At 38.4% G+C, this 24,697-nt stretch overlaps 1 protein-coding gene across 7 annotated transcripts in view; it reads right to left on the bottom strand.

The window, feature by feature from the left end:
- LOC117291436 (myosin-IIIb-like) overlaps positions 1 to 24,697 on the bottom strand; it is a 64,736-nt gene that overhangs the window by 6,933 nt on the left and 33,106 nt on the right. For 2 of the 7 annotated variants that reach the window (XM_033773113.1, XM_033773120.1), the window contains exons 21-36: positions 23,322 to 23,475; positions 22,295 to 22,386; positions 21,993 to 22,122; positions 21,410 to 21,510; positions 20,815 to 20,844; positions 20,499 to 20,561; positions 19,402 to 19,455; positions 18,240 to 18,445; positions 17,676 to 17,787; positions 16,991 to 17,153; positions 16,721 to 16,801; positions 15,869 to 16,030; positions 9,454 to 9,927; positions 2,814 to 2,989; positions 1,579 to 1,829; positions 653 to 796 (exon numbers count right to left, since the gene is read on the bottom strand). In XM_033773113.1, coding sequence (XP_033629004.1) covers positions 653 to 796; positions 1,579 to 1,829; positions 2,814 to 2,989; positions 9,454 to 9,927; positions 15,869 to 16,030; positions 16,721 to 16,801; positions 16,991 to 17,153; positions 17,676 to 17,787; positions 18,240 to 18,445; positions 19,402 to 19,455; positions 20,499 to 20,561; positions 20,815 to 20,844; positions 21,410 to 21,510; positions 21,993 to 22,122; positions 22,295 to 22,386; positions 23,322 to 23,475 — 2,393 coding nt within the window. The remainder of the gene's footprint in view (positions 1 to 652; positions 797 to 1,578; positions 1,830 to 2,813; positions 2,990 to 9,453; positions 9,928 to 15,868; positions 16,031 to 16,720; positions 16,802 to 16,990; positions 17,154 to 17,675; positions 17,788 to 18,239; positions 18,446 to 19,401; positions 19,456 to 20,498; positions 20,562 to 20,814; positions 20,845 to 21,409; positions 21,511 to 21,992; positions 22,123 to 22,294; positions 22,387 to 23,321; positions 23,476 to 24,697) is intronic. The other 5 variants (XM_033773116.1, XM_033773119.1, XM_033773117.1 and 2 more) reach the window with 5 other exon arrangements.

Here is a 24,697-nt window from a genome sequence, read left to right as displayed (position 1 = left end):
TATGCAATCAAATTACCAAATATTAAAAATGATGATCAAAAATTTTTAAATTAAAATAAAAATGGGCAAAAGAACATAAAAACATAAACATCACATATAAAGCCACTTTAAAATAAATAGCGTTGTGTTTTACACTTTGGTGTGACAAGCTCTGGTTTGTTTACTGAAGTAAGTTTGTATCCACATTGTCGAAAAGGAAGCATGACGAAAAGGAAGCATGACCGAATTTGTCAGATTTAACAAGTTTTGTCCCAAACTTAAGCAAGAGGTTACATACACCTCCTTGTTTGTAAGGTTTCTAATTGAACCACAACAGAGCCCGAGAATACAAATAATATTCCTGCCCTAAAATGGTATGACAGGAAATTGGGAACCTATGAAAACCGAAGGCAAAACCCTACTCTTCAAGGATATGTGACCGGGGTATTCATACGGGACCTTTGACTTTATAATTTTCCCATCCAGTAGTCAATGTAATTGTGCTGAAGTGTCTTATTTAAGAGCAGAAAGATCCTGACTAGGCAAGTCCATGATTCAAAACGGCAGAACTTTTGAACATGACTGAAAAGATTTATTTGCCTCGAAGCTCAAGGGCGCCTCAATGTGCGTCTATCAGATCCGAATGGAATGGAAGGAGCTTAAAAGGACCTACCTTTCATGATTTTCAGTATTTCGGGACGACCTTCTGCTCGCTGACTCTTGCTTGACCTCGGCACTGAGCGAATCACAGTCCACACCAGACGCTATTCTGTTGTAATAATCACTGTCGTTGGACGAACTGATTTCCTTCAACTCTCTGTCAAGTGATAAAAAAGTTGTATTGGATTTGAGGCATTGCATGGTGATGTATTAATATTTGGTTTCAGTAATACCATGTGTGTATCTACTTGCCGTAGTAGATAATGTTCTTTTGAGAACTTGTGTTGCTTTAAAAACTTGGCAAACATAACAATTTATAATGATTTCAGTGTTTCAAGATTATTTTTTGCTTGTTCATTTGATACGTTCATTTGATAGGCGGATGGGTCAAAGTTCACAGGCAAGTCTCCTCTTCAAGAGTCTGTTTGCAACTTAGCCTAAACATCTGAAGTCACACTTCAAGGCGCATGAGGTACTGGCTTATTTAGAACCAGCTAGTTTCTTGACAGTTGACCTTTGACCTCACATTGTCATGCTGTTTGTACACTACACTAGTTTGCAGTAGTATCACTATATCTGTCAGGGGATGTGTTTTCGCTGTCGTAACCAATAACTGTGACTATTGAACTTGCCATTGGTTGATCACTGGCCATTGACCGAAACAGTAATTGGTTATGACATGGGCCCAATTTCATGGCTCTGCTTACCGTAAGCAAGGAATCGGCGCTTACGGAAGCAGGGAATTCTGTGCTTACGGCAAGCCTATTTCACGGGTAAGCATCAAATTTTGGCTTCTGCGCATGCATACTCCACGTTACTAGGCGTTCTACGCTTACAAGGCTAGCGCAGAAATTCAGGGCTTGCACGTACAAGCGAGGAATCGTGATTTGTAACTCTCCTTTAAAACTGTCCCTTTTTTACCACTAGAGGGGCACTCACCCAGACTGTGTGCCACTCCGCCGGTACACCTTCTGATCTAGTCTCCCATCTCCGAAGCCGTCGTAGTAAGCTTCATCTTCCGGTGAGTACGGCGTCTTAATATCATGAGACCTTTGTATATGTTTAAGACGTCTTTCCGAGAGCTCCGTTAGGCCGGTCCTAACGGCTGTTTGGAACTTAATATCAGCTAAGGGTATAGGAGTGTTAGTCCTCTCTGCTAGCTGATGAAATCCTGCCCCGTAGTTTTCCATCTACAAAAAGAGTTAAACGCGATTTAAAGGCAGTGGACACTATTGGTAATTACTCAAAATAATTATTAGCAAAAAACCTTACTTGGTAACGAGTAGTGAGGAGCTGTTGATAGTATAAAACATTATGAGGAACGGCTTCCTCTGAAGTAACATAGTTTTCGAGAAAGAAGTACATGTAGTTTTCCACCAATTTGATTTCGAGACCTCAGATTTAGAATTTGAGGTATCGAAATCAACCATCTAAAAAGCACCCAACTTCGTGTGACAAGGGTGTTTTTTCTTTTATTATCTCGCAACTTCGACGGCCAATTGGAAGAGTAAATTAAATACGGTTTGCTAAAAATATTGACAAAATATGGAGGCTGCCAACAAAGGGCTAGATAGCTCAGTTGGTAGAGCACCGGCACAGAGGTTGTTGGTTGAAATCCCGCTCTAGTAAATTTTTCTTTGTTCAACCACAAAATTGTCGCAGTAAGTTTTCCTTGTGGTTTATTATTTGAAATCCGCAATAAAAAGTAGCATCCCCTTAAGGTGATCTCTGGCTGCCATTTCCCAGATATTATGGTGAACTTGGTTGCACCGCAGTTAACTGCTGTATGGCTTCTGACTGGCAGCCCCAAACAAAGATATGAAAACATAGAAAGACCGCCAACATAGGGCTGGATAGCTCAGTCGGTCAAGCGTCAGTATGTTAAATATGGAGGTCACTGGTTCCAATCCTTGCTGCTCTAGTACATTTTTTCTTTCTTTAAGCCAAAATCATTTAAAATCTTCCCAGTCACTTCTCCTCATTTGATATCTGAATTAAAAAGTTGCATCTCCTTATTAAGGTAATCCCTCTGCTGCCGCTTCCCAGGTGTTATCCTAAACTTTGGTGTGATCCCTTGCTACAAGGTAGTTAACAGTTGCATGTCAATAGGCTTATTTTGGTAAATTGTTTTCCTCAAGGTGTTCCATCTTCTTTTTTTAAAACTATATTCTTACTTGAAGAAAGAAGTATATCCTCCAAGTCTCTTGTTGTGAGATGAAACCTTGAAGCTTCCTGTACAGCGAGCGTTTCTTCCACATTTGAAGCCATCGTTGGATAAGAAGCGCCGCTCTCCATTGTCGCTGCTCATTGGTCCGTTTGAATTCTCGCCTCGCGAGGAAACCTCTTGCCACTGCAAGAAATGAATATGACGAATGTTAAATTTGGTAAGTTGGCAAGTATTAAGTTACGTGGAGGGGGGGGGGGTCCTATAACATAGTAGGTACTATTCTTTGTAGAACCTTTAAAATGTTGACAATTTTGGACAACCCTTGTGGCTAAAAGGGGCTATGTCATCATGCTCAAAGCAGGCCTGTGGCTGTACATTGAACTATGAACTCTCACCAATTACTGCATGCGTTAATAATAACCGTATTTATAACGCGCCTTTTGCCAAAGGATACATAGCGCCAGGTATTATTACTGCAAGGAGTGGGGCGAATTTTGAGATATAAGACCTAATCCTTAAGCACCATGTTATGGTTTACAAGGTGCTGTGGCGCAATATGCTGCCAATCCAGCCAGGAACACCGGGGCGAACCCCTTCTCTTTTCGATAAGTGCACGGGGTTCTTTTACATGCGTTTACACAACACATGGGACCAACGGCTTTACGTCCCATCCGAAGGATGAAGCAATGGTTATGTGTCTTGCTTAAGGACACAAGTGTTCCCTCTCTCCATATCAAATTTATGAAGAGGCAGATCGCTTGCACATGAAGGGACTGGGGGGGGGGATAGTTCCATGTACAGCCCCTGATCATGACGACAAAGCCCCATAAACAACATTTCAGTGTTTTAAATCTTTGTTAGTTTATACACAGAAGGCACACCAATTGAACAATGCATTAACAAGTTATAACAATTCAAAATATAATAACTTGGTTATATGGATTTGGTCCCCCCAAAAAAAAAAAAAAAAAAAAAAAAAAAAAGAAAAAAAAAAAGAAAAAAAAAAAGAGCGAAACAACATGAACTTTTCCTGCAAGAAATGTTACCATAATGTAATGTTCTAGTAGAATAATACTGTATGAATGGAAACATCATGATCTATGTAACTCTAATGACACCTCATATCGAACAATGATTAACAAGAGAGAAATTTAACAAATAATATCGCTCTTTGCATGGAAGAAGAACAGACACAAAAAGTTACCGGAGAAACTGCGTAGGCAATAAATGTGTAATGTGAAAGTTTGATTTCTGCAATTCATTAGTCATCATATGAAGATTAAATTCTGCATGGGAATGAACAAACATCTCTTTGGCGTAATTCTTTGTTTGTACGAGCCGTTTTATTGCTTACAGACTTTATGTTAAATTTGCATCGGGGATAAAGAATATTAATTTTGGTGTTTACCCATACACCGATGTGTGTTAGCACTGTATACTCTGTACTTTCCCGAGTCTTGTGAAAAAATAACACAGACATATTACTCGGGTGGAATTCGAACCCACGACCCTTGCCATTCTAGAGCAGTGTCTTACCAACTAAACCACCGAGATTGCCCGGTAGCTATAGAGACAGTTAAAATCCTACGCTTTTGCAGCGGGTACCGCAATGATATAATAGATGTTAAATTTGCATCGGGAATAAAGCCTTTTTTGTTACTGGTAAAAAGTACTTTGTGAGCCTGGAAGAAGGGTGTATAGCCTTAGGCCCTATTTCCATCCACACTGAAATATTTGCACATTATACAAAACATTTGTATTTTGCAAGACGTAGAGTGTTTAAAGAGTGTTTAAGAAGTGTTTAAGAAGTGTTTAAGAAGTGTTTAAGAAGTGTTTAAGAAGTGTTTAAGAAGTGTTTAAGAAGTGTTTAAGAAGTGTTTAAGAAGTGTTTAAGAAGTGTTGTCAAATTTTACAATGAAATAAATGGAATATAAAAAGGAGCCTATAAACAGAAAGTGATAATGATTTGACATTGCTACCCAAGCGGAAAGAGTGCAACAAAAAGTGCTGTTAAGAGTGACTGGTGATGAAACAAATGGGAATAAACATATTTTAGATATTATGTGTCGATGCCAAGGGCTCTATTTCACTGAACTCAAGTTGTGGTGTTGTCAGCAGCAGAGGGTGGGTTTGATACCCGGTCATGACATCAGTGCTCTTCATTGCTTCATAAAAAGTTGGGAAGGTAGTTCACTCTGCTCTACCAGCCAGGCTCCTAGAGGATGATACCCCATGCCTATATCCTTACAAGGACTGTGAAGGGGGTACCCTGTTTGAGCCCCAGTTGTAGGCGGAAACGTGCCCCTGGTGACAGTTGATTTAGGTCGATAGCCCAAATCAGTTAAAAGTGTAGCCCACACTTTGAAATGACCGTCCGGCCTTGTGATATGAGGCAACCTCTCATAACAAAAAATAATAAATATTTTCTGTTAAGCTTTGATTTTGTGCTTGCAGAAAAGCTTTTTGGATCTTTTGAAAAGAATTTATAAGACTAATCATCCGGAAACTTCGACCCAGTTTCAAATGCAAGTCATCCCCTGCCAAACATTTTAATCTTATGTTAAACCCTTTAAAAAAACAAAAACATACCAATCTTTTTTTTATTTCATTGTCATTCAATAAAAATGAATTTTGTATGGAAGTTTCATGAATAAAACATAAATCCTTGAGAATATCTTTGAAACCCTACCACAAAACCACAGCAATAGGGTTTTGGCCCCATCAAAAAAAAAACAGCACAAATTTTTCATTGACGATTAGCGAGGCGAAAACTGCACTCATGTATTCAAAATGGTCGTTAATCAAACACAAACTGGACAACGACTTGGTCGAGATTAAAGATCTAGCGTACTGCCTTATGCTCGATGTATATTTTGTATTGTGTCACACTTGCCAGCTACGGTAGCTCCAACCCTTAATGAGGCATCGTTGGGGCGTGAAATCGGAACGCTCTCCTTGGTAAATCTACCGTGTTTAGCTCTATACAGAGTGTTTAATGTGCTTCCTGTTAATCAAATATCAATTTGAAATGACTGCCTGTCTTTTCTTTGGCTTCTCTTTTCTCGCTCCTGCCCAATGGAAAATCAATTTACATGACTTCCTAACAGTTATACTCTCGCGAAAATACAGGATGCTCACAAATGGGATTGTATTGTAAGATGTGAGTCGGAGACGACGACTGGATTATGTTTTGTTTAACTGTCTGGTTTTGGATTCAACAAAAACTTGATTCACCCCTGCTGTCCGCTTGGTTTTGTTGTCGACGTTTAAAACCTTACACTATGCAGTGTAATGAAATCACCTTTATTCATGCTCACTGCTCCAAAACGATGTAATGCTTGCGTGGACAAAGGGGTTGTATCCACGCAAACCGCGGCCCTTTCAATTTGCTGCTGTTCTTTTTTTTCGCTTTCTCTCTGTATAATGTCTATAAATCTTTTATCTTGTTTAAAAAAATAGCATCCTATAATGTTGGAAGGCTTAAGAAACCTCACTGCCTGTTTTGTGTGCCTGTTTTTACGCCCTTTGGTTTTGAATTAAATATCAATTTATGGCCAATTTTTCACACATCACTTCTGTTGAAAGGGGAGAACTTGCTGGAGCGTGGCAGGCGCATCGCATCGAATCGCCCCCTGGCTTGGGGGGCACACAGGCGGAAAAACTTTCCTATTGAACTCGGGGAAAGTTAACTGTCCTTCCTGAGCAACAGACAGTGGAATCTTTTAATTGGATTTTTTTCTTTTTTCGGCTTTCGTGAAAAAATGCCGAATACGATCGAGCAAACAATTGTGATTGGACTACAAACGGTTCGCCGCAAAGTTGGGCTCATGGAATTATGGTTGGATGAATGGTCAAGGCTTAGGGCCGAAGACAGAAAGAGTATCTTCAGTTTGTTTTTCTGTTTGTTCTTCTTGAATCAGTTGGCAACCTCCAATTCAGTGCTACAGTGTCATTTATTTGTTTGTGCCACAAGCGCTAAGATTAAAGGGAATTACAGCTGGTAATTGAAAAGAACCTGTACCATTTCATCCACTGGATAATGAGAGATCGGTGTCAATGACTCCTCCTTTAAAACCTGTTGAGGGTTTTATTTGGGGGGGTGTCTGTACCAGTGATCTAAGCATAATGAAGTCTGCCGACCCTTAGGATGTTTATTTAAAGAACTGTTTCTCTATTGGGTTTTGAAGAAATGCAGCCATTCCAATCTGCTAGCTTAAAAAAAAAAGAAGTTTAAAATAGGAATTTATATTGTAAAATAGAGATTGGTAATGCGCCCTTTACCAAGCATGAAAGCCTCATGTATATGGACTTCAGAACTACTTAAATCATCTCAACTCCTTAGGAGTATGCAGCCCCACCAACCATATGGCCATACAAGGGACTAGTTGAAATCCCTTCAAAACATAGAAAAATAAAAATCGCACACACAGTTTTCAGAATGGGAAAAAGGACGTTTCAGGGTGCTATTGTAACCTGTTGTTTTTGTTTTTTTTTCTTTTTGGGGGGGGGGGGGGGGGGGGGTGTCACCATTTGCAAAAACAAGTTAACATTAACGTGTCTTTATGGTCAATTATTCACATCAGTAACCCCTACCCTTGAAGGTACCCTCCTTTACTACCGAGTGATAAGAGGCAATTATTGTTTCAGTGTCTTGCCCAAGGATACAATTGTCATGACCTGGATTCGAACGTACACTTCAATGACTCGGGCATCAAAACTTGAGTCTGATGTGCAAGACCAACTAGAACACTGCTGAAGACAACAAATCATAGAGGGATGGTTCTATTTATCATTTTTATCTTATTTTATCTTTAATTGGTGCAGGGTTGAGGTGTATTATTAATCCAATGCTCCATCTTTTCAAAACACATACACTTTGGAAAAGTAGATTAAAGCCATTGGACACTTTCGGTAAACAGTATTGTCCAAGTCCCACACTTCGTGTATCGCAACTTACATATAAAATAACAAACCTGTGAAAATTTAGGCTCAATCGGTCATCGGAGTCAGGAGAAAATAACGGGAAAACCCACTCCTATTATTGCACGTTTCGCCGTGTCAAGACATGTGTTTAAAATAAATCCGTAATTCTGAATTGATATTGTTTCAATGTTTTCTCAAAAAGTGAAGCATTTCATGGAATAATATTTCAAGATAAGTCTTTTACCATTACCTTCTGTAATGGCTTTAATAGGTTTGTACAAACAGATTAAATTATGTGAGGCATGGTTGGCTTGTGTGTAGAGCACTCGCTTTTCACCACTATGGCTCCTGGTTCGATTCCCAGCCAGTGCCATATGTGAATAGAGTTGTGCATTGGATCCCTCTATAGGCATTGCCACAGGTTTTTTTCTTCTTCAGGTTCTATGGTTTTCCAAGCTCCAGATAAAAATCAAACAATGATCTCAGGCTGTGCTTCATTGTCATGTATTAGGGTCACGTGGATGGCTGCCAAAAGCACCTAGGCGAGCCTGCGGCTCAAACACATTGTAGACGCTTCCTTGCCCTTGATAATGACCAGCCTCCAAAATTATTATTATTATTAGTAGTAGTAATATTGTTAGGTATAGTGTGCTCTTGGTCGTCACCACAGAGCACCACACTTTTAATTGTGAATATGAGACTACAATCCAAAGTCTTTTCCCCAAACTCACTGTTTTTGTTTGTTAATTGTGGCGGGGAAGGGGGGTCAGCAGGGATATTACACATTACATTAAGCGACCATTGTGAAGTATCACGCATCATTGTCAATGGCCTTTTATTACACACTTGCTCCGGCTGTTTGTGGATAAAGCAGCTTTCACTTTATGGCAGTTGGCTGCTGTGACACCGCTGATGAAAAGGCCTTATCAGCGACCCGGCCAAAGCCAATCCCAAAGCCGTTAATTCAGAAGTTTGTTCATTTTGGCACGGAGCTCCATAGAGTTGGATGAAGGGTGAGGCCACACATAAAGTCAGGACTCAGAGTGGTCCTATGACTAGGCTCTACATCACTTCATATTACCTCTTAAGCCATAGTCAGTCAGTGTCAGTATATTCATATTGACTAAAGGCAACAAAGCCACAACCAAATGAAGCCATAGCCTATTAAAGCCCTTGCTTCAATCCCAAAGTGGATTAATCAGTTATCTCTGCAACGCATAATCACCCCCCCCCCAAATGCTACCCCATAGATTCAAGACAAGAATGTATATATTTCAAAAACCAAATTTAACTTTTGCTTACCGCATTAACAACTATGATTTAATGTTTGTGTACTACATATATGGTGCTCTAGCTGCCATTGTCCTTGCACTGTGTGTGCAAAAAGGTGTTCAAGGCTTCTGTGTTCATACAACATGGCTGAGGATTGAAGGAGTTAACTCAAAAAATCACAATAAAGATGAATACTTAATAATTTACATAAATATTGGTACGTTATAAAGGAATACATCAACATGCTTTGATACCCACGAGCACAGTACAATGATGTGTGACATGCATTACACAACTTAAAAAGGAATCTATACGACACTACTACATCAAACCATGCCACAGTCACATGACAATGAACATGCAAAAATAAAAAACCTCTACATCCTACAAATGTCGACAAGAAGAACCATCTATTATGTTACCAAACAACAACTCCACAATATCGGTCAAACCTGCTTGGATCTTGACCGCACTCTGCTCAGCGGAAAGTACCTCCCTCTTGTGGTGTCTATTCTCTTCTAAATCGCCTTGTGAGTGGGCATCCAAGTGCACATTATTCCCCATTGAATCGTGTTTAGAGGACCCAGCACTGCCCCCTGGGGAACCCTGCGTCTGACTGGGCATCTCTGAGTGTCTCTTATCCGTTCCATCAGCAGCGGCCATTAAGATCTCTGAGGAGTCTCTGTCGGGAGTCTCCTCATCAACGACCGCTGGACAATTCACCGCAGGATGCTCACAGATTTCACGGCACGGGGACGACGATGAATCCGTACTCTTGCCTGATACCTCTGGGACATCGGAAGAAGCTTCCCCTCTTGTCCCGTCGTCTCCTGAGGAGGTTGCTCTTGTATCAGTCTTCAAGGTCACAGCATCTCCAGATGTCTCCAGTGTATTTCTAAGTGCATCTGACGATGCCGTCAACAAATCTTCATCAATTTAGGAAAGTACAGAACGGCTGAAATTTCACAAATCGGCTTTACTTTTACAATTAAAAGCCCCCCTAACCCATTTTCCTTCACTGAGAGCATTTTTTCATTAATCCAATAAATGCATTACACTTATTTCTCTAAACTGAATTTGATTACTTTACACCATTGCATTTATCGGAATACTTGTACTGAATAACAACACTTTCTCCAGAAGACTATCAGAGCATACTACATGTATTATCAGAACATTCAGAGTTGAAACCAATGGTTCTTTTCACAACCACCCCAACTCATTAAAGATAGTCATTACATAGTGTTACCGCAAACCTTTCCATAACTACTGATCACAAGAATGACTTTAACTAACAGCTCTCCCTACCTGCAATAATGGCTGTTTTTCGATCAGCATTATAAAACAAATACACTTTAATGTATGCAATGGCCTTTACCTTGCAATCATTTATCTGCTGGTCATAGGAGATATCTAGGTAAACACACCATACAAGCCTCACACATATTCCAATAGCAGGGGTCATTTAAAGTATGACATTTTTGTTCCTTCACTAGTTCCTTCACTAAGTTAACTTAGTGTATCTCAACGTATGCATAAAATAACAAACCTGTGAAAATTTGAGCTCAATCGGTCGTCGAAGTTGCGAGATTATAATGAAAGAAAAAACACCCTTGTCACACGAAGTTGTGTGCTTTCACATGCTTGATTTCGAAACCTCAAAATCTAATTCTGAGGTCTCGAAATCAAATTCGTGGAAAAATACTTCTTTCTCAAAAACAAGGTAATTTCAGAGAGAGGCGTTTCTCACAATGTTTTATGCTATCAACCTCTCCCTATTACATGTTACCAAGTAAGGTTTTATCCTAATAATTATTTTAAGTAATTACCTATAGTAACAAAAACCTGTAGTACAAGGCATTATGAGAAACATTGCACTTCAAAGTTACAATTAAGGTAATTTGAAGAAAAAAATAGATGAGTTTTTATATCCAAAAAGCGTCATTACTGCTTCTCAGATTGTTCATACCTATAAGGAATTATTCTTCCTGCCTGGACAGAATAATCGCTCCAGATTTTTGGCGATATCTTAAAAAAAAAAACTTTTTGAAATGAAATGTTCAGAGGTTGGTTTCATTGTGTACATCTACATTTAATCTTAGGTATACTTTGCCATTAATCATTCTGGATGGTCCCTTTAATTTTTTTTGTCATCCAAGGATTGCAACAGATGACTCAAGAACATTAAACAAAACGCACATCAACTCCCCCCACCATAAATAAAATCTGATGCATTTTTTAGGGTCAGACAAATCCTTGGATAATATTCACTTCATTTCAGTCGCTCTGCATCCATCCAGTAATGGTCCAGGATGCCAGGAAACATTTCCAAAGATTGCATAAAATAGAATAAATCAATATTGTGGCTGTGTGTGTGTTTGTATGTGGGATCACCAGGTTAGTGACTTTATTTGAAGGCCATGGTCAGTGCACAGAGTTGATTTAATGAAACGACGGTCTCTAAAACAATTTATGTCCGTCTGGATGAAAGTGACCCGTCAGTTCCGGCGAACTGAGCCTTTAAAGGGAATGTATAGACCTTTATCACGGTGTGGTCATCTTGATTTTACTCCATTCCAACTCATTGTAACCATACTCATTCTAACTTGTGAAAATAAGGGAATCACTGTGTGGTGAAAAGGTTTTCAACTAGTGGTTTATCCCAACAAGGCCTGGTTCTTGATAATTTTACCAAGACGAACTCGAGGTAAATTATCAAGAACCAGGTTTAAACTACACTTTGATTCCCATTCATAAATACCTTTTCGGTCAAAAAACACCAACACTTATGGTCAAAAAGTAAAATAAATGCAAAAATTATAATTTGTCAATGATTTCTTTCAACACAACACCCCGCCAGCTATGAAATGGTAAGGCCCAGTCAAGGCCCTCGGGTAAACAACTCCTTATAAAGGGAATGCTGTGCGCGTCGCGCGTATCGTGTGATGTGGCACAACTGTCTCGGCCGTTGCTCTCGACCAATAGGAATGAAGAAACTGTCTTATAAGCACAGGTGCAAACTTCCGTGTCATGCCCATGTTTTAACACTTTTTACTGGTCATAAACAAAGGTTTATACACACACACGTGATACGCTCTCCACCAATAGGAATAGCGAAACTGTCTGAGGTATTAGTTTCACTTCAAAGGGTGGTAATGTTTTTAAATATCGCCGAATATTCAGAGTGGCTTAGTTTATACAGGAAGAATAGTTTGTAATTGAAATGCACAATCTGAGACACATTTCTGATGTTAAAGGTTTCTCAGATTCAAATTTATGGGGATAAAAAACTTATAACTTTTTTCCGCAACCACATGTACATGTACTTTGAAGTAAAATGAATCACAAAATGCTTTATACTATTGAAAGCTGCTTAGCTGCTGCACAACCAAGTACACAACGAATACCTTCCCTTTAACACTTCCTGGAAAAATGTTGAATTTACATGTGTTATCCACAGTAATGCTGAAGGGTAAACCAGCAGCCTTGTGTATAAACAGAACTTTGAGATGTGTACTCAGTTTGCGATAACACCATGTGTATAGTTCCATGGCTGTGTAGATTTTGTTGTTTGGGAATTATGTTTTGCTTTTTATGTTTTTTTATATATTTTTTTTAATGTTTTGCTTCTACTGCCGCGAAGTAGATTTCGGAATTCAGGAGACTTTTTATTTTCTGAAAAGAAATGTTTTGCTTTTTAATTACTGGGTGGAAGGTAGGAAGTCGAAAACTACTTTTGCTCAGTGGATCAAGAAGACTTCTTGTTTTTAACTTTACTGCCATGAATTGAGTTCTTATTTGGTCTCAAGTTTTCGATTAGCTTCCTCTAGTCATCGTCAGGAGACTACAAAGAGTTTGAGAAGAGTTTGAGACATGTTGGTCTATTAAGGATTCAGATATTAAAGGAACACGTTGCCTTGGATCGGTAGAGTTGGTCTTTGAAAAGCGTTTGTAACCGTTTGTTATAAAATGCATATGGTTAGAAAGATATTTTAAAAGTAGAATATAATAAACCACACAAGTATCACTCAAAATTGCGTGGTTTTCCTTTTACCTCGTCGACTAACACGGTCGGCCATTCATAGGAGTCAAATTCCCATATATGGCCGACCGTGTTAGTTCGCAAAGTAACAGGAAAACCACGCAATTTCGAGGCAAATTTGTGTGAATCATTGTATTCTACTTTTAAATCATCTTTCTAACCATATGCATTTTATAACAAACGGTGTCAAACACTTTTCAAAGACCAACTCGACCAATCGAAGGCAACGTGTTCCTTTAAAGGTGTGATGTAGTTCCAGTGAATACTTTTTGCTGTTTTCGTATACAAAATTAAACCACAAGGAAAACAGACTGGGTTATGAACATTTTGGGTTGAACATTTTTTAACATGTTTTCGTACGACTTTTGTTTTTACTATTGTTGTAACTTGTGTTGGTTTATGGGCATTTCAATACAAGCCTCCTTTTGCATTAAAACTGGTTTGCTATTATTATATTTCTTTATTAATATTTTGGGGTTTCCTGAATCAGTTTTTGATTATCTTTCATTTAAATACTTGTTCTGTATTTGTTTACTCTTCTTTCGTTTGCACCAATGGAAATAAATGTCACATTCAATTAGATTATTATAAATAAATAAAAATAATAAGTCAATAATTTCATTCCAAAGCTTGATTGTCTAAAGTTGGTGCTGGACGCCGAAAGCATTTAGAAATATTATTCTGTTATAAAATCTACTTGTTCTCTCAGTGAACTGTAATGTTTACTTGAAGTATATCTGTCTGCTATTATCTTGTCTAGAGCCTCAAATCCTCATTTAACTAAAAAAAAAAAAAAAATGTCAAGCGAGGGCAGCATTGATGAAAATGACACTGCTGTCTCTGTATGATGAACAAGTCTGACTTATGGGTTACCATAGACCTTATCCTGCTGTCACCATATTGGTCATGTTCCCTGTTTATGAATGCTAACATTCATTGCGCAAACATGGCACCAGACTATTATTCCAGCCTCAGTTTGGTTACAATCAGTTAGAATGGAGTAAAATCAAGATGGCCACACCGTGATAAAGGTCTATACTGTCACTTCTACATCATATTCAAAACCATTGACCATGAATTATATTTTATAGCAAATGCTAGTTACAATCAGTACTCATGTCTGAAAAAAAGAAAAAATACGCACTGATTCCGACTCTTAGGAGCTGGTAGAAGAATATTTATACCAGCTCCAATCCTACTTGTGTAAGAATCTTAAAGGATGCTGTTCAAATATTGATTAATTGTACATCTACAGAAAAATACTTTTGACAAGAATATGTGCCAATAATAATAGTTTTCAGAATCACACATCTTATAGCGACATTCCGAGGGGTTGATACCACAAAGAGCTAAGATATCTTTTAAGGCATTTATTAATCCTAAAGTCACAATATAAATAGCTATAATGATATCAATAACTTGACATAAGTTCTGTGAGTGCTTTGTTAAATCCAAAACTGAAGATATACGTGATATATGTGGTAATAGAAGTCAATAGTATTCCCCGATTTCTTCATACATATAGTATGGCTTCAAATGAGCAGACTAAACTAAAAAAGAAATCAGATCTAGTCATGCAAACCAAGACCAAAGTTCATTTTAGCATGTCAGCACAAACCAATTGCTAAAGCACACAAAATGTTGCTCAGCAGGTTAACAGCTCAAATGCAATGAAGTTTACATCATTGTGACCGGTGCCCTGTTAATTCTAGCTAGATGAGAAATATGCTAAGCAAATTTTGTTATGCTTACTAGCTTCATGAACTTTGACCTTGATGTTAATAAGTATCAACACGCACCATCCTTACATTGATGTCAACTCTTAATAAACACAATTTTAAAAAAGATTAAAGTTCGATCACCATAAGCATAAAATGGTTAGCTTCGAAAGAAGAACAATTTTTTAATGGGCCCGTCCAAGTTTCTAGAAAATGAGTTTGGTATTCTGTACATGACTTGTGAAAACAGAGGGAATGGAATGTATCTTCGTATCTATGGGTCATTATTCATGGAATTAACCAGAATCTGGGGGAAAAGGGAGCGGCTATAAAGTTGAAATACAAGGTCCCTAAAAACTTACTTCTTGTATTTTTGCTCATAAATAAGGAATAATGTAGATTTTCAAATTTACAGGCATGATATTTGGTACATGGAAAACAGTAGGATAAATATTTGACAGGCTCTGCATGTTTTAATTTTATTGTTTGGCAAAAAGATTGCAAACAAGACTAAAGTAGGAAGAATATCATGGATGTATTTAAAATCTGAGGGTCCGTTCTGGTCTTAAAGACACCAAGAGTCGATGGGCTATCTGGCTACAACTTCATCCAACAAAGGGGACTAAAAACATTTCATTTCTTAATCTCCTGTTGCTTGTGGGAGAGTGAACGAAATATCAATGTAAAGATGGTTTAATAGGGACTGGGATTAAAAGGGATTAAGGGGGATTCAGAGGGATCAAGCCACTTAACTCTTGCATTCATTCGCCCTCATGCAGAAACAACCATTCCAGAAAGAAAAAAACATTTCTAAAAAATTATCTTATCAAACTAAATCAAAGACTACCTCAATTAGATTCAAACCTGGGACCAATTTCACAAAGCTGCTTAATTTAGCACAAAAAATAGCCAAGCACAACATTATGCTTACCGTAATAATGTTACCTGCCAAACTACCATGTCATATGTACAATTTGTGACTGGAACCCTGCTTAATTCTGCTTAGCAGACACTTGTTAACCAATATTTTCTGCTTAAGCAGCTCTGTGAAGTTGGGGCCCAAGGTTTTGATGGTGGTTCGCATCCCATCTCTATAAAAACACTAACCTGCTTGTGACCTCACAACGTTCTTTATGTACTTCCTCTCCTCTCCTAGTTTCTGTCTCGTCTTGCCGCCTCGGTACCAAGCCTGGATGGAGACTGCCGACTTCTCCTGTTTCTCAGCGAGCTCCTTCCGTTTCCTCACATGTCTCAAGTGCCTCCTTAAACCTTGAAAGGAAGGAAAGAAGAGCAAAACTCAAACACCTCATCTTATCTGCCTGGGGATTTTTAATGAAAAAGTTTCACCTTTCCTGTTGTGGTGGTTTTACCTTTTGGGCTCTAAACTTGTCTTAGCCAGTGGACACTATTGGTAATTACTCAAAATAACTATTAGCATAAAACCTCACTTAGTAAAGAGTAATGGGGAGAGGTTGATAGATAAAACATTGTGAGAAATGGCTCCCTCTGGAGTGATGTAGTTTTCGAGAAAAAAGTAGTTTTCCACGAAATTGGTTTCTAGACCTCAGAATTAGATTTGAGGCCTCGAAATCAAGCATCTGAAAGCACACAACTTCAAGGGTGTTTTTTCTTTTTGTATCTCGCAACTTGGACGACCAATTGAGCTCAAATTTTCACAATTTGTTTGTGCATATGTTGAGATACACCAAGTGAGAAGACTGGTCTTTGACAATTACCAAAGGTGTCCAGTGTCTTAAAAAAATTTTTCTCTCAAGAGGTTTTACTAAAAAAGAAACTTCTGAAAGTGTGGCTACAGCTTTGGCTTAGACTTTTACTAAGGGTGTTGCCGTAGCCGTAAATGTAGCAGCCAATTCAGACATGTTTTTTTTTAAAAACAAATTTGGTAATTTAGCCTTCATTCTCAGCTATCCTCATCTACATAAAGCCCGATGTATTTACCTCTTTGTAGCATGATGGCTGCCTTTAATCGTCTCAGCTTGACCTCATTATATCTCTTCTTGGCAACCCAGCCTCGTACCCCTGTAGATTTGGAAGAAAAAAAAACCTTGTTATGATTCTAAAATTAAAAGGTCATACACAGATTGGTAGATACTCAAAAAAACTTACTTAGTGAGATACTTGAGATACACCAATTGAGAAGACTTGTCTTTGACAATTACCGATAGTGTCAAGTGTCTTTAACAGATAAAAAAACTCTCTGCTTCTTACTTTTTTGAATGACAATAGCACCATTCTTTCTCCGTGCCAGCAGCTTCTTGTATCTGGCCCTGGCTAGCCAGCCTTTAATGATGGCCTGAACCAGGTTCGCCAACTGGTGGCGCTTCTCAAGCAGTCGATCCAGTGACTCGATGTGATAATACTTCAAGAATACCTACACAGGACAAAAACAAAGATAATACAACTGGTCTTCACTCTTACACGAAGGTGTATTAAGGCACTGGACACTACTGATAATTACTCAAATAATTGTGGCATAAAAACTTACTTGGTAACAAGTAACGGGGACAGCTGTTGATAGTATGAATCATTTTGAGAGTCGGCTCCCTCTGAAGTAACAGTGTTTTTAAGAAAGAGGTAATTTCTCACTCAAAAAGCTTTCCGGTCTGAAGCCTTTTATGAGGAATCTGAAAGCACACAAATTTGTGCAACAAGGGTGTTTTTTCTTTCATTATACTCTTGCAATTTCAATGACCAATTGAGTCAAAATTTGTTTACGGGTATTTCCTTGACTACATGTCTACGAAAGCATGCACCGAATTTGATGTAGCAACCATCTCTATAGTCTGAGGAATTCAAATTTAAGCGGTAACTTGTTACTAAACAAGTCATTGTACCAGACAAGATTCAAATTTTGTATTTTACTTATTACTTATTGATCCCTAATTGGTCTTACCTTAGTGTTGCCTAGCAACCAGTCAGTGAGGTCACATGATTTGAGTATGCCCTCACATGTACTTGAGGTCAACTCCACCTCATTGGTCATCGGGAAGGCTACCTGCTTGTACCTGGAGACAAAATCATGGAGTGCAAATAAAGTACTTTGAATACAAAAAGATTGCATTATGTTTTTTTAAATATTATTATTAAAAAATAATCCACAGGCAAATGGGTGGGATTCGAACCCATTACCTTTGCATTGCTAGAGCAGATGTCTTACTGCTAGACCACGAGCTAGCCCTGTGTCTAGAGGGAATTTGAACTACATGTGTTAGCAGCGGGTACTGCAACAAGGATTAATAGATTTGAAGAAATTCAAGTTATAAATCAAAACCCAAGTTCTGATGGTCGAGTCATCAGAGTGTGGGTTTGATTCCCGTTCACGAGTGATTTGCCAGTGACATTTTTTCACAGAACTCGGGAAAGTACTGAGTATGCAGTACATCTCTTTAAGGGTAACGCCAAATTATAACAAAATTAACCTGGTAGTATTTTAACTGATTTTATTTTTTAAACAAACCTCTTGGCAAACTCCTGGAAGGGGATTCGATGCGAGTAACCCTGCCTCCTAATGCGAGTAGTCTCAAGGACACCGGTGTAATTAAGCTGCGTTAGTACCTTCTCCTCGTCAAACTGGCCTGGTACCCTGTCGTTGTTGGGTTTGATACATCGGACAAAGTGGGGCTGGCTGGAGATCATCTTGAACAAGAGCTCTCGAAGGGAATACTGTAACAGCGATTAAAGTTAGGGTTAGCGATTATGTTTTCTCAACGCATTTCTGATTTATAGGCAACGTTTTTAAGAAAGATACAATCAAATTCACATCTACATGTAAAAGTTTTAGCTGAATACGGTGTGTAGTTGCTGAGAAGACAGCAAAAAACTGTCACAGTACTTTCAGTAGAATGTTAGACCCATCCACATCATCAGCGAGATGAGAGCAGGAGCCACAGCCGTAGCCGCTAATTCAAAATGGCCTCAGTCTTCTCAAATTACCAAACGGCACCAGATTAAACAGCCTTCCTGCTTCGCTTAGATTCAAGTTACAAAAAAATGTATTTTCCTCAAATCACGCATGTTTGGTCGTTGGAAAAAAGTGGTGACATTTTCTTGAGTACAAGGGCTAACCTACATGTACACATGGCACTGGCTTTAAGGCAGTGGACACTATTGGTAATTACTCCAAATAATTATCAGCATGAAACCTCACTTGGTAATGAGTAATGGGGAGAGGTTGATAGTATAAAACATTGTGAGAAACAGCTCCCTCTGAAGTGACGTAGTTTTCTAGAACAAATTTTCCACGAATTTGATTTCGAGACCTCAGATTTAGAATTTGAGGTCTTGAAATCAAGCATCTGTTTTTTCTTCAATTATTCTCTCGCAACTTCAACGAACAATTGAGCTCAAATTTTCACACGTTTGTTATTTTATGCACATTTTGAGATACACCAAGTGAAAAGACTGGTCTTTGACAATTACCAAAGGTGTCCAGTGTCTTTAACAGACAACTTAGAATAATAGTTTATAAGGGCAAAACAAACTTTGAATATCAGACTATTAAAAGAATATCACATATCTGCTCAAATTCAGTTTTGAAGTTAAATACTTTTCAAATTGTATACAAAACTAGTATATGAAAAAAAAATGTATACAAAACTAGTAACTATGGTAATACATACCCTAAAATAGGATGCCACAGTCTGCCTGTTCTTTGCCATACTCCCGCTCGTAGCCTAAATTGGAAATTGAGTAAAAACAAATTATCTTAATATTTGGTCACATTATGGATTGCGGAGAATCAAGATCTCCAATCGTCCAAAAAGTACAGTTATTTATGTTCCTTTTTTCCATGTTCTCAGAAAACAGATTAATTTTTGTTTACTTTTGGATTTTTGTAAAATGTGACCATAATTATAGGTATGGTAACTTATTAATAAAAGACTGATCTTTCTGAACAAAATAATGATTTTTTATTTTTTATTTTTTTTTCAAAGTTAGTATGGGGTAATATTTTCGCAAAACATAACAATGGTTCAAATAAATGTGCAATTAGTGAAGGTTTGAAACAAAGAAAGCAAGAGAAATGATTCACAAAATAAAAAAAATTAACATTGAAGAACAAAACATAATTTTGAGTTGCTCTAATGATGAGAACCAGTCGTCCATTAACGCTATTTTGCTTATATGGAAACGTTATAAAGCAAAATATATTATTTAAAAGCTGCATAGCAATTTTAAAAATTAATGTAGTACGTAACCACAAAATTAATGGAAAAAACCCATCTTGCTTTCAAACTGAAATTTAAGCACGTTTAACAGATAGCGATAAATAACCGAAAAACGTAATTTGTAAAGTACAAAAACAGCCCCCAAACTTTCCCCCCTAGCCAGAAAGAAACTGCCATGTCCAAGTTGAACGACTTTTACTACAGCTTAGGCTTTTGAATGAAATTACAATGTTTAAACAATTTGTTTTACCACAAGCAAATCACTCACTTTGGATTCAAACCTGCGACCTTTGCATTGCTAGAGCAGATGACTTACCACTAGACCACGGAGCTATCTCGATGGCTAAAAATCTTATGTGTTAGCAGCGGCTACCGCAACGCAAGACATCTGCTATAGCGTTGCAAAGGTCGAAGGTTCGAATCCTACCCAAGTGATTTGCCTGTGGATTTTCTTGCCACAGCCGTAGCCTCTTCTATAGCCACAGCTGTAGCCATAGCCATCAATTCAAACATGGCAATTTCAGGCTGGACAGTGCATAAGTGCATACCGTGCTAGAGTTATAGGAATACAGCATGGCATCTTTTACCTTGGGTGTAGAATCGTCCTTATGCTACAAAAGCAGAACAGAATGCAAAGAGATCAACAAGTTTAGCAGAAAATTAAGCTAGACACAAGATTGAGAAAGACTCATCACCCAGAACAATGTCATGTATGAAGGCAAACATATTTAAGGCATCAGCAGCTGCCCCGAAACAAGAATATTCCACAACTCATGCAAGAGAAATGTTTGCAAGAAAAAAACGTTTTTGGGGTTAAAGTCAAACAAATTTTTTAAGCGTTGTGTTGGTATACATTTGTCCTACCTCAGTGCCGTGGCCTGCGAATGTAAAATCCTACAAAGAAAACAGTTATTATTTCAAAATGTATTAGATGTCAATAAAAACAGCTCGGAAATCTTCCCCTTATCTGAAAATGGCAACAAGTGATCTTTGCTGATATGCAAGTTCACATGAGATTACAGCTTTTAATTGTAAAAAAAAAAAAAAATTGTTTGAGTAACTTTGTCAAGTGCTTTTCAAAAAGATTTGTGAAAAGCAACTTCACATCATCAGGTCTTATGCGGGAGGTCCGTTTTGCATAGACACTTTGTTACAACATGGAGGTATAACAGATGATGTCAAATGACAACGAAGTATTGTCAATATGACGCACGGCGGAGTCAACAGCAGAAGTGTAGCTAGTTTTTCAAAACATTGAGGTTGAGGGCAAAATATTTTTATCAATGTATGACTGGAATATCCAAAACAGAAATTACTATCTATGATTATGAGTCATCAAATTGATTTGTAAATTCTATTCGTGGACTTCATTATCCTCCCCCCCCCCCCCCCCAAAAAAAAGTTGTCAACAAACATTTCAATAAAAAATTCCCCGTTCATTTTCTGGCTTTCAACTTACCTCCTTGAATATTTGTGCATATGTCTTAGCACGACAGAGCTGTTTCTCTTTCATATGGAGAGCCTTGCGTTGTACGGGACCCATCGTACTTGCCAAATTACCTGCAAAATCAATGATTTAACTAGTCTTTCAGACAGAGTGCTAAAGTTGGTTTAACTCATGGTTCAACCCAATTGGGTTGAATCGAGTTTAACCCCCAAAAGTTAGATTGTTGGACTTGCTCTGGCTACCAATTGAGACATGAATTCAATACTAGATCATGCTGCTCGTGTATCGATTTCTAAAGGTTCAGATTACCTGACAAGGTCCAGCATATTTGACCAATCTACTGACTTTCCATATTAAAAAACAACTTGTACCTTCAGTTTCAACAGATCTGCATTATTCATTCCTAGAAGCAAACACTGTTGGGGTGACCGCGCCTTTTCTGTTTCTGCCCCATGATATGAAACAGCCCTACTTACAACATCGGACAATCACCCACAATACAACACTTCAAGATGTCACTCATATCTCATGTTTACAAGGTGTCGGCAACAACTTCACATATTTTTAAGAACTGAAACAATAAAGAAGGTCATACCCGTCTTGTTGAGATGTTGCTCAAAGAGGAGCCTCGTTAGTGGCATCTTGGAGGAGCGAAGGAGGTAGATGATATCCATGACCAGAGTGTCTCTATTCTTAGCCAGAAAACCGTCTGCGCAATACATCACCTGATTGTAGAAACATCGACCACAAAAACAAAACAAACTTTAAGATAAATTTTTTGCCATGGTTTATTTTTGCAAAAAGTTGGGGCATGTAGATATAGTTGTGATTTGCCAATCCTTATAAGGGATTAGCTAATCCATTAATATTGTTAATAACACTTATAGCTTCCCTCACCTTGCCAGCATAGTGTTGTATCCCGAAATCTAATCCCCCGGCATGAGGGGAACGACAGTAGTAAGCTCCGTTGATATTCTGATTGAATTTCTCTGTTCACACAAAGCAAGAAAACATATGATTTATTTTATTAGATATTTATAAATAAAGGATTCTAAATGGCACTCCCAAACAAAGTTATTAACAAAATACATGTAGAGAGATCGCAAAAATAGGGCTAGATAGCTCAGTTGCTTCTATATTTTAATTATTTTTTTTATCATCTTGGAAAGTTTCATCCTCTTAAGGTGATCCCTCTGCTGCCTCATTCGTAGACCTCTGATCCCTCATTCGTAGACCAGCTGAAGAAGGACGCTACACAACAGGAAACATCCGAGCTAAGGACGCTGATGCTGGACCGGGATGCGTGGAAGACGACCATCAGAGTTTCCCAAGAAGGCGTCGGCTGAAGACATCCTCTCGCTCAACTGACTGACTGACTCTGCTGCCACTTTCCAGGTTGTATCGTAAACTTGGGTGGAATCCTGGCCAAATGGCAGTTACCAGTTGTATGGCTTGTGACTGGCACCAAACAAAAATTGACAAAATAGGGAGACCCCAAACTTGGGGCTAGATAGCTCAGTTGAGAGAGCGCTGGTACGTTAATCCGGAGGTCGTTGGTTCAAATTCTGCTCTTGTAAATTTGTCTTTGTTCAACCCCGACCCAACCCCAACATCAGAGCTATGACCCAGTTGGTAGAGCCCTGACTCATAAATGGTCACAGGTTCAAATCCCACTGGATTCAATATTTTTCTTGTTCAATCCCTATAAAAAAAATATTTTGTTGTTGAACAGAACAGCACAGAGACAAGACAAGAATTAAATATAAATTGCAACCTTGAAAGATACATGTATAAAATCTCTTTTGGAGGATATTTTACATATGGTGGTACCCGTCAGTTTACTACTTAGATAATTCTTATCTTATTCTTGTCCACAGCATGCAAAGCTTCAAACACCACTTTAAGCACAGAGACAGTTACTCACCAACAAGTGTTTGGTCGGTAGCCTGTGGGAACCAGCTTTCTTCATCGAGTAGATGGAGCATTCCAAGAGGTCTTTGCAGAAAGAGATCCAGCAACGGCTGGTTGTCTTGGTAACTGATCACCGCAGCATCAATACCTTCAGTAATGTATTCCTCCTGAGAAAAGTTATGGGACAAAAGTTATTAACCATATGGGACTTGAGGCATTGCATGGTGAGGTATCAATAGACCTTATGCACAGGGCGTCATTTCAGAAGGGCGCCCTAACCTAGAGGTCAAAAGGAGGTTGTTCACTGGCCAATACTGTGCGCCGCACGTACAAATCCGTGCGTCTCTAAGATGGTGCTGGATGACGTCAATGCATAAGGTCTTATTATTATTTGGTTTGCGGTAACACGATGTGTGTGTACCTCATTGCCAGGTAGATTATGTTCTTTTGAGAACTTGTCTTGCTTATATTCTACTACCGCGGAGTAGATTTTCAGAATTAGGGAGACTTCTTCAGTTCTGAAAGGAACTGTCCTGCCTAATAACTACTACCTGGGCGGAAGGTAGAAAGTCTCCCAGGACTACTACACTAGCTTTAATGGATCGAGGGACTTCTGTTACAGAGTTTTTGAGTCACAACATCATTTTTTTGAAAAATATCACACAACAGAAAAAAATTTTCATAAACAACTTCATGCTGTATCAAAGATCATGTACATGTAAGACAAATGTGCATGCTGATTTGGATTTTTCAGGTTTGTTTGACAATAATAGTTAATGGCCTGATGCTTTGACGCTACCAGAGTCTTTCAGCCTTCGAGAAAGACTCTGCTAGGGTCCAAATGTCAGACCATTAAATATTTTTTTCTTTATTTTGGTTCGTAAGCAGTTTGCAACAGCCATGACAGCTACATTGACAATAATTGCCAAAGTGTGAGACAAGAATTCCATGCAGAATAATTGCAGGGCAAACTAAACTATTCCCTCCCCGATTATAAAAATGATATCACAATGCAAGAAACAAACAAGTTAATTATTTAATCAACTTCAATGTGTTAAAGGGAGGGTATATCTTTGGTAAATACTTAAAAAGTTAATGGTTTATTTAGTGAGAAAATTACAATAGATCAAGGAACATGTGAAAAAGGTTTCAAGCCAAAATGGCAAAAGGGTTAGGATTTGTTTAAGGGAAAATTCAAATGTGATTTTACTTATGAATAATCGTTGACGCCTTGTAAGTAATTTCCCCTGCGGGTGCCTTCTTGCCCCTCCTAGTGGTCACTCATCATTGCCCTCCACAGATGGGCAACTGGCCACAGACCAGGGCCCAATTTCATGGCTCTGCTTACCGTAAGCAAATAATTGGCGCTTACAGAAGCAGGGAATTCCA

The sequence above is a fragment of the Asterias rubens genome, chromosome 6 (assembly GCF_902459465.1).
Source record: "Asterias rubens chromosome 6, eAstRub1.3, whole genome shotgun sequence".
NCBI lineage: Eukaryota > Metazoa > Echinodermata > Asteroidea > Forcipulatida > Asteriidae > Asterias > Asterias rubens.
The sequence above is the reverse complement of the archived record's forward strand: the minus strand, read 5'-3'. Positions and strand labels throughout refer to the sequence as shown.